The sequence below is a fragment of the Malaya genurostris genome, chromosome 2, assembly GCF_030247185.1.
Source record: "Malaya genurostris strain Urasoe2022 chromosome 2, Malgen_1.1, whole genome shotgun sequence".
NCBI lineage: Eukaryota > Metazoa > Arthropoda > Insecta > Diptera > Culicidae > Malaya > Malaya genurostris.
In genome coordinates this window covers 8,881,276-8,892,500 of record NC_080571.1, presented here as the reverse complement: position 1 = coordinate 8,892,500, position 11,225 = coordinate 8,881,276, and the positions used below count along the sequence as shown (strand labels likewise).

Sequence of the window (11,225 nt, the reverse complement as noted above, 5' to 3'; positions counted from 1 at the left end):
TTAGCAATCAATGTCAACAAAACCAAATCGTTGAATGTGAAGACGGTGACCCCTTCCGCCTTTACAGTAGCAGGGCAATTAGTGGGGAATGTTGAAAGCGTCCAATATCTTGGCAGCCAAATGGCGTCAGACGGCGGTACCAAGATTGACATAGGTGCAAGGATCAAGAAGGCAAGGGCTGCCTTTGCGAGTTTCAGAAACATCTGGAAGAACAGGCAGATAAGTGAACGCACCAAAATCCGAATATTTAACTCTAATGTGGTGCCTGCGGAACATAATTTGGCCTCATAACTGGATCTCAAACACCGAGCTCCATCGCCGGTGCCACCAGAAGCTGATAGCAACTGAAATTCGGGAACGAAAGTGGGGCTGAGTCGGCCACACCTTACGTAGGAGCGGAAACGAAATCTGCAGACAACCATTAGACTGGAACCCAGCAGGACATCACAGCAGAGACAGACCCAGAGGCTCATGGCGGCCTAGCTTCTATAAATAAATAAAAGAAGTCGACCGAAATCTAACCTGGCAACAGGTTAAGGCGATGGCGGGCAATCGCCCAGTAGTTGCACTACTCGGGGTGCGCAGGAGCCTTAAACAACCAACCCGGGACGATTCATTGCAAAAACTGGCCCTAAAACTGGTAAATGAATTTCAGTAAAATGCAAGTGTAATTAACCCGAATCTGTCTTTGTTTCAATTTGATATAAATCATAAAATCAACGAAAAAAGCTATTCTACAGAATCTTGTGACGTTACCAGAAGCCGCTCCAAAAATGTCACACTTTGGTATCAAATTGATACATTCAACGTTGCTATATAAGAAAGTGAACCCATCAGACCACCTGAACATGTTTGTGAATGATTTCGTGCCCGTTTAATGGAAACACATATCTATTGCTAATGTGATACATTTGTCTTTTGGTCTACAAAAATAAATGTTCACATGATTCAGCGTAACTAAACACTTACGAAAATTTACTTCTTTGTAGATGCACATAAAAGGAGTGTGACTTGATTGTCTAAGGTAAAACTTATCGAGTTTGACGTGAAATAACACTTCTCGAAAAACACGGACACTTCTTTTTGCTCAAACGAGTTTGTAGAATTTTAAGTAGAGGATGAAGTCTGTGTCTGTAACGGCCGACTTGTAACTCCTTTGGTACATTGCACATAAGGAAGTTTGTTCTAGATACTGATAAAATTCATGACCATAACAACAAAAATGTTATCGAGGCTTTGAACGTGCGAGTGCGCAATTATCGGTGTTATAGCAAAAAAAACGTGTTTAATCCACCTAGCAGTGAGATGATACCTTTTTTTACCAATCTGCATGTGTTTTTTGCATGAATATTCTTCGGTGTTTAAGTTTTCATGACATTATTTTAATGACCGTCGTTTTAAGCGACAATTTGAGATTTTAATCACTCATTACTCTGTAATGTCGAAACTGCAAATCGGATCGAATTTAAATCTAGAAGTGTGATAATCGATTAAAGATGCCATGATATGTAAGTTCCACTTTAGAGTTTACGGTAATTTAAGGTACTTCCAGAGCCGGTATTCAGGAACCAGCATAACCCAAACCGATTCGTATGGCCATATGACGAAAAAATTACAACAGTTTTGAGTCCAACTTAGAAGCTTAATCCCATCTTCTATATCGGTTTGAATTTTAAAAATTCACCATCATGTAATTCGAGAACCGGAAGTCATAATTGGATAAAATTAATTAAATTTTTGTATGTATGTATAAAATTAATTAATTTTGTATATACAAAATTTTATTTTAATTTGAATTTTTGTTTCTGATATTTGATTAGGCTTTTTTTGAGAAAACGATTGAGCTTTGAGAAACGATTTTATACTGGAACCGGAATTCTAAAATCGGTATGGCCGAAGTCAGATAAATTCACCTGAATAGCTGTATAGTTTACATTTGTTTCAAAATATTTGAAAATCAGGAAGACATCTTTGAGAAATCATAGCACGAATTAAATTTTTAGGTGCCTTCTGAATCGACAAAAAGTTAATTTTTTTATCGGCTATCCAAATCTGCTAACCCGATAAACCTGATTAATTTATGTGGAATAGACATTTTCATACCAATCACCCTGTATCCCCGAAACTGGAAGTTGGATCTGACTGAAGAGCAAGATGTTTTATAGAATCTTGAAACTTTTCATTTGAATCTTAGATGATTCCTAGAATTCATTTGAATCTTAGATCGGTTCAGCCATCTACGAGTAGAATGAGTTACACAATTTTGATTTCGTTTCATATATCATCCTGTAGTTCCGGAACCAGAGGTCGGAACCAAACATAATTCAGGAACTTTGTTTGGGAGCATACGACTTTTCGTATGAATCTGAATTTATAGAAAAGAAATTTTTCGAGAAAATTGAGTGAAATTATTTGTCACACACGCATTTGCTGATCTCGACGAACTGATTCGAATGGTATATGGATGTTATGTTCTTCCAGCATTTATTGCTGTAAGTAGTTTAAAACAATATAATTTAAAAAAAAATCTGCCATCATCTGGTTTATATATGTCATATTCGAACGATTATGTTGCCAAAAACGAGCCGTGCTAAAATCGGTCCGAGGCTAAATGTCATGGAAAAGGATGCTGTACACAGTCTTTTTGGTACTTAGAAACAATTGTATGTAACAGAATAAAAAATCGTGTTTTCCGTTGTTCCCAAGCATTGCTTTGTCATACAGCGCTCAAAACTCCTACTGCTGGAATAGGGGAAAAGTCGTTTACACAAAAATTTCGATATCTCCGTTAAAAATGGACGGATTTTAACAATCTATGGCTTGTTGGATAGGTATTATCGTGCGGTATCTAAGTCTGAAAACATATTCAGTTTTCAAGGTCAATTGTGACAGATACTGTCAAAAAACAAAAAACAAAATTTTGACATAAAACTTCGTATAACTCAAAAAGTAAACATCCGATCTCAAAACCATTCAATAGCGTTTTGGGTGATGGGGAGACCTTTCATTTGCAACTAGTTTGATCAAAATCGGCCCAGCCACCTCTTAGTTGACAACACACATACAGACACACACACATACACACACACATACACACACACACACACACACACACACACACACACACAGACATTTGCTCAGTTCGTCGAGCTGAATCGATTGGTATATGTCATTCGGCCCTCCGGGCCTCGGAAAAATTTTCGAAATTTTGAGCGAATTCTATACCTATTTTTTTATATATATAAAAAAAGGTAAAACAATCTGTGTCCAATGACTATATTGGGAAATATGTTGCACGTTTCTGTGTTCAATGCATTTGGTAAATTTACTGCCCTCCGTAAACTATTAAAATTTATCAACCTGCATCAAATGCTACATAAGTAGAAAAGAAAAACAAATATTGTAACAGTTTACAAAAAATATTATCCGGTTGATTTTGGTATGAATTCAGGACGTTCCAATCGCATGTATCAAATAATGACCTTGGTACAATTTTGGATGTATGCGGGTTAATTGTTCCAAAACTTAGGTACCTAGTTGTAATCCGTCCTTTTTAAACGAAGATATGGATATTTTTGTTAAAGCGAATTTTCCTCCGTGTCATAACAGTAGGAGTTTTGAGCGCTGAACAACCTTAGGGTGAAGCCAGAGAGAAAGCGACAAGCGACGCGAAGCGAAGCGATGCGAAACTTGACAGATCGCGCGGCAGAGCTCCGTCCATTCAAGTTCAGCAGGAAAATAACAAGTATGCCAGAGTGAGTGCAATGCGATCGGTCTTGTATGCGACAGTTTTTAAGCACGGACGACGGAAATCACCCTTTTTTGTCATTTTTCCAGATTTTATCCAGGTTCAATTTTGGCAACATAATCGTTCGAATAGGTTATAAATGATAAAAAGAATCATAATTGTTGCGATTTTTTTCAGATATATCGTTCAATAAAATAAATTCGATTGTATTGCTCGATAAAAAGCATCATTCGAACAACATTATGTAATTTTTTAGTGAAAAAATATTGACAGATAAGTCGGTGAAGGGGCATTTTTGAGGACGCTTCTTGAAAATCATGATTTGCGGTGTCCACTGTATCTCAGCGCGGACTAATCAGAAATAAAGAAATCAAAGCAGCATAGTTAGAGTAAAAGTTTTTCCAGACTCCAACTTTTCTGGTTGATTTTTTTATTTTTTTTTAAATATTTGGTGGGTGTGCAAAGTGAAAACTACGTTTTTTCACGAAAAAAAATCAACATTTTGTAGCTATGAAACCTCTCCAAAGTAACAAACAACGAAAAGGAAAACGTTGGGGTCTGGTTTTTTATATGGAGAAAGTGTGCAAAATTAAAAAAAATTGGTGCAGTAGTGTTTCAATGACGATAGACACGGACTCTCAAAACCTGCTTTCGAGAAAAATGCGATTAAAGTTTTTCGTCTATAAAATCAATGGAAACAATTTCTTACTCAAGGGAGCCCGTAGGGTCTAACATTTTCAAAAAATCATATATTTTCTTTTATAACTTGTTATAATGAAACATTTCAAGAATGTTTTGCTAAATTTTAAAGTCAATCGAAGCAGAAATCTTGGGCTTGTGTGCCGAGCTCTTACTTCTTCGCAGTATGAGATATGCAAAGATAAAAGCCTATAACTTGCCGAGTTTTATTCCGATAGGTTTGAAAATTTCCCAGAATATTCTTGAAATGTTTTAGTATAAGAATATACAAAGAAAAAAATGAATCTATCGGAATAAAACTCAGCAAGTTATGGGAATTAAAGCAAAGAAAACGCCGGGTAATGATTGGTTGAAATTTCAAATCATTCCCAATAACGATGGTGCGAAAAATTATTCTGAGCTGGGCTCAAAACTGTTTTAATAATCAATTGTATTAGTTGATGGTTTAACGATTCGAATTCCATCATACCATCAGTGTCCCGTTGATTAGTCATTACTGTGATATACAGTGCTGTTTGAACTTTTTTTTTAAAAATGAAAAAATCGAAATGAAAAAAAAAATTTCATTAGCTATTTGTTTATTTTCTACTGAGCTTAAGTGTCATTTTCAAAGATAGGTGATTTTTGACAATTCTAAAAAATAGCAGCGCTATCGAAAAAGTTTTTTCAAGCCAACAAAGTTATGACGATATTTTGCTCAACTATGTGTATTATTTTTTGGTGGCACTCTAATGCTTGGCATCGATCAGAAAAATATTTACATCTTGTACTTATCGTCATCATCATTTTTTTAATATAGAAATTTTAACATTGTTGTCATTCACCTCTTCGGACCAGAAAAGTTTTCCGTCCCTATGTGCGGGGTTGGGAATCGAACACAGGTGGTTGTACTTATCGGTTGTTTAAAAAACTACACATCTATGATCCTAATATTATATAAAACGGAGATTTGTTAGTCCTAAAATAAATCAAAGATATACAATACATTACACTTGCAAAGAGATATCATTTTGAGAGAAGGGCGTGTCCTTGTAATGGAACTTTCAACAAGATACTCATCCGAAAGATTAATTTCAAGGAAATAACTTCCTTGTAATCAAGTGGAACACGCAGTCGCCCGATTTAAATTTGATCGAAAATCAGGGAAGAAATATTGAAAAGGATTATTTGGCTGCTGTGGGCCGTTGCTCGCCGTACTTAGTTTGACATATCTAAAACAAAACGTCGGTGGAGTTATTTAACTCTATACCGTGGACAGATACAGCAAAAATTAACGATAAAGTACAAAGTTTCAACGAAACTAATAACTTCTTATTGATAATAATTTCAACGTTATCAGATTATTTTGGACATTTTTCGTTTACTGCTTCTATTGTTTCAAACACTCCAATTATAAACGTTTTTAGTTTTCAAATGTTACTTTTTCTTACAAACTGCTATAATTGTTTTATAAAAGTACTAGTACTACGCATAATTACACTGCCAGGAGGATTAAAACCGATTTCTTATAACTTATATTATTGGAAGTAATGTATGGATTTGACTCAAACTTTGCAAAAAGAGCCAGATGCACGAGTATCGCATGTCAGTCAGTTCAGCGCGAAGAATTGAGCAAATGTCTGCGAAAATTCTGCTGTTTCTTTGCATTCGAAGAAATTTCATGATGATCTCGATCATAGAATTAATGTTCCGCATGAACACCAATAAGTTTATATGGAATGAAAAAACTGCTGCCTAAATAGTCAAAACAAATACGATTAGATAGGACAAGGTAGTGATTTTGACAACCTACGTCGACAATTCGAGCAACGCCATAGGGCTATCTCTTATATTTTTTGAAGATTTATTAAACAACGTGTCCTCTAACCAGTTTTGCGTTTATTATTTTGTGATTGAGAATTCACTATAACGTGTAAATCAAACCGAGTAAAAACAAATTGAATTTTGCAATCTTGAATTGAGCAAACGTCTGCGTGTGTCTGAGAACCGTGTTCTTTATGAGAACATAAAGGCGTAGTTCTCAGGAAAATACGTATATTAACCTCCGTATGACATACATTTTTATACCTTCGGTCTGACTGATGGGTCAGGCTAAACCTTTATACATTCACGCGTGTGCATTGATTTTGGTGTAAATAAGAGGTGTAGTCAGTATCATTTATTACAAACTAGGTATTAATTTTTGCATAGATCGATAGCCAATGCAATTTTCAGGAAGCTGCATGGAGCTTCAAGCCGATGGATAAAATAAAAGTATGATAAATTAAGGGTAAAAACCGGAAACGTCTGACTGAACCCGACGGTCAGACTAATAGTTAAGGCAGAACTCATTTAAAAAAATGTCCAAAACATTTTTGAGTTAAATAACATCGTTCTTCCTAACCATATTTTCAAAGGACAAAATACTGAAACATTGTTCCTAAAAATTGAAAAAAGACGGAAATTCTAACAATTATCAATCATACTCAGAAAAATATTAAAATTTATTTGAAAGCTAACAGCACAGACGAATATGCTTGCTAGAACTCGTGCAGATTGATAAAATAGCTTCATCTCACTACTAGGTGGAATAAGCACGTTTTTCTTTAGTGAAACTGCTTTTGCCGAACGGTTTCACTACCTAAATTTTTACTCCACTATTCAGGTCTTACCTAGCAATCAGAGACAGCGACACTGGAATCACGCTCATTTTTCTACCTCCAACCAGATAATCCGCCTCCACCGCTCCTTTTTGTGATTTCTTTTTGATGAATCCAAAATAAATGCCAATCAGCAAACAGCTGAGCAGCATCAACACAAACACCACGTAATCGTACAGGCCAAATTTCTGCAGCGATACCTTCACTTCGTCCACGCTGAGACCCGCCATTTTGTTAAAATCTTAGTAGCCACAGAATCAAACACAACTAGATGTTCACTACTTCGGCAGGACTTTAGGTTATCCCTCAGGGATGACACACCGGACGGAGGACTCCTTAAAGGATTCACTTCGATTTACTTCTCTTTTAAGAAAACAAACATTCGAGATGATGTCCGCTGAGAATGTTTTGCTTCACTTTGCAATACAACCCGATCTGGAACAGTCAAGATCCAACGCTCAACTAACCGGATTGATAAAAGATAAGAAAGCATTATAGTAATGCAAAATTACGTCTCGTTAAAGCGAGATGATCCATTGCAAGAATTGCAATAGTGTGATGTCGGACACGGCGAAAGATCGTCCGTGGAATTGTCTTCGAAGGGATATCGAAAATATCCCAACCATTCTCCAACGTGTTCGCGAGATCTGCTTGACCGCCAGCGTAAATTATTCAATTTCAGTGGGTTTGAATGGAAGTGGAAAATTGTCTTTGGTCAGTGAACAGATGATCGGTCTGCTCGGTCAATGATGATGACGATTCTAGGGCGATGGGACTGATTTCTTTGGGGTCGTCAATTGGTGCGGTTATTTAAAGCATCGGCAATTTAGAATGATAGTTAAAGAGGTGACGAGAATCTAGCTGTTACTAATACAAGGTCTGTGCGACGATCCACTTGGGCTGGGTTCAGAATGGTTCAGATGAAACTGTGTTAATGGTGTTAACCTTGAAGTAAAGGTGTCGATTTTGGGGCGGTATGATTACATTCTAGTGGAAATGCATTGACGTAAAACGTCAGCTTATCTTTGATATGCATTGTTCTTGAAATATGCAGTTACTAGGGCTATTGTATCAACAGTCATCTCATTAGTACAGTCGCCATATTGTTTGGCGATTAATCGACTTTTAATCAACGAGTTGTGATAAAATCGAATACAAAATCTATGCTATACAAAATCTATGCTTCGGCTCTATAATGCAATACCGCAGAAAAAAATAGTTCGACAATTGTACGGTACCGCTGTTATAGTGACCCGAAAACTCAAACCGAATGCATCTATTTTCACCTTACCCTTCAGGTCAATCTATCAAACAGAGGTAGCACATCTCACTCTAACTAATGGTTTTCGTATATGAGATGACTACTGGAGTCGTTGCCCTGGTTAAATTAAAAGATTAGCAAATAGATTACTTCAGATTTTATCACAATTCGCTGATTGGAAGTCAGGTAGTCCTCAAAATAATGTGGCGACTTTACTATTGAGATGATTACTGATACAATAACTTGATGTTGAACGTAAGCGAAAATGATCTTTTGATGATAAAAATCATGAATACACTGAAACAGTCAGTTGCTAGCAAAAATGTGTATCTGCCTTCGCTCAGTAAAAATTCACAACAGTAATATCAGTATTTTAAATACAATAATGTTTTTATCTAATCTCTGTGTCCAACAAATTCTATATTACTAAAATTGCAGTTTATTCTTCATATTTTCATCATACTTGAACATCAAAATGCTTCTGTTTCAAAATTCACATCACCACCCTTTCATTGACCTGCTATAAATTATCGTCACTTTATAGCGAGCAGAAAAAAATGCGCAATCGAAGCAACCTGCCGTTCATTTTTCAAATATTGACAGAACGTGGAGAATTGTGAAAAGTTCCAGAAGAGATAATAGTTCTTAGTGTCTAAAGTTGTATTCTTTTGTGATGTGTGATGTGATTTTCAGTGATTTGTGATTTGATTTTCAAGGTGAGGTAAGATTTTCATTTACAATCCTTCCCACCCGTTATCTTCCTACCCAGCACCAGTCACACTAAATCGTCATCAATAATATAGCCTAGGTCCAATATGAGCCTCCCCCAAGCTCAGACCTCATTAGTCTCCCTGCCAAAGACTGCATTCCCTTCGTCCACATGCTTGCGTCAAAGGGGACAAAACGTGGGGCTTTGGGGCGTGGTTTATTCCATCATCCTCGCGGGGTTCGATTTGCAAGAACGGGATAACCATAGGTAGTTTACCGTCACATACCAGGCGAATGCTCCCGTGAGCCTTCCGAATCCGGAGAGTGTGGGAGACTGGGCCTGCGATGAATTCTCTTCTTTTCCACAGCTGGTAACCCTACCGCTTTCTGGACGGCCGGCATGTGATGGTGGGCTCTCGCGAATTTAATTACGCGAAACAGAGCACGGGTTGAGCTGGCTTGTATGTCATCACCTTTGCATGTTCCGAGTTGCAACGTGAAACCGTGGAAGAGCGGGATCGATAGTTAATGAGAGTGAGCGTCGTGTTTTCTGCTCGGGACTGCTGAGTGCCAGCCAGGGTAAGAATGGCCACGATACTTTGCAAATTGGAACTCCGAATGGACGGTGTTTGTTTTTGATGCCACGTGAGACTGGCTATTGAGTTAATTTAGATGGGCGAGAGAGCATGATCAAACTTAACAGCAGAAAACGTGCTTTCAAAGAGATGGGTGGTGAAATGTATTTTTTTACCCATGGTGAGTGACCTAATTATATAAATAGTTATATCGAAGCGTTCATTTCGAATTGAATTCTTAGAGTTTACTAAAATAATTTGCGAGTATCAAGAAAAACAACAAAAAAATCGAGACCAGTTCGGTTTCGCCTTTTTCTATAGAAACAAAACGACTATCGAACGAAGCCTCGGAGACCAATAGTAATTCGCCTTATTCTGAATAACGTCATATCGATTCGACTGAGCTCGACGAGGTCGGAAAATGTCAATGTATTTTTTACCGCTCGAATTTTGATGAAAAACTTATTTGAAAGCTAACAATCTAAAGAAAAAATACGGATAAAATTATTCGTCACGGTTTCAAAAGAATTCTCGAACTTTTCCTGTAACACGGCTCATTAAGCGGCGCACACCTTCTTCGTCCATCGTTTTAGCTATCTTATTCCACCAGGTCGTCATCTGATTGATGTCTTTGACAACCTTTCTCTTTGGCTTGAGTTTCCTCTTCATGATTGCATGATCAGACCTTTTCAAAATTATAAGGCCATCCATAAATTTCAAGATACAAAAAAGGGAATAGTTTTAGGATTTTTTTTCTCTCGATGGAACATGAAATAAGTTTGCAAAACACGAATATGAGTCCAAAAGTTGATTGATTTCGCTGAAAAACTTTTGTGATAGAACGTTTTTAGGGAAAAGCATCTAATGATCCGTTGCTCCACCGGAACGGTTTATTGTCTAAAAAATACGATTAGACATACTTTGCACCAATTTCTGCAGTGTTGCCAGTTCAGTAGCTTCCCAAGACTGAAGAATAGCACTTTTTAGTTCTTGTAACGATGAAAATTGACGATTATCGGCATAAATTTGTCGTACCATAATACCCCAGAGATTCTCAATTGGATTTAAATCCGATGAGCAAGCTGGCCAATCCAAAATATGATTTTTCTCGGACTTTAGCCACTTCATTGTTTCAGCTTTTTTATGAATACTGGCGTTATCCTGCTGGAAAATGAGCTTTGACTTGCGTCTTCTTTCAATTACTGGTAGCATACTAGTTTTGAGGACATTTATGTAATCGGAACTTTTCATTTTGTACGATACAAATTAGGTTCCACGGACCTTAATGACAAAGTTATAAAAGGTCCTAAATATACAAAAAAAATAAAGTCCCAGTCTGCCGGCTGCACAGAATGCACCCCAAACCATTACAGATCCACCGCCAAAATTTATCTGTGAGAAATATCGTGGTTCCTTACGTAGATCACGCCAATAACCGTTGAATCCGTCTGGTCCGTCTAGGTTGAACTTTTTTTTCATCCGAGAATATCACCTGTAATAGTTTAACACATTTGTTATTAAATAGTTTAAATGTGTTTTTTTTTAATATTGCAGAACATGTTCATACCTTTTTTCCAATCTTGGGGCATGTTCCG

General features: G+C 37.0%; 1 protein-coding gene across 1 annotated transcript in view; it reads right to left on the bottom strand.

The window, feature by feature from the left end:
• LOC131428010 (sodium-coupled monocarboxylate transporter 1-like) overlaps positions 1–7,538 on the bottom strand; it is a 20,732-nt gene extending 13,194 nt beyond the window's left edge. Inside the window, exon 1 of the mRNA XM_058591645.1 lies at positions 7,099–7,538. Within this exon, the coding sequence (XP_058447628.1) occupies positions 7,099–7,316 (218 nt within the window). The 5' untranslated portion in view covers positions 7,317–7,538. The remainder of the gene's footprint in view (positions 1–7,098) is intronic.
• Positions 7,539–11,225: the final 3,687 nt, after the last annotated feature.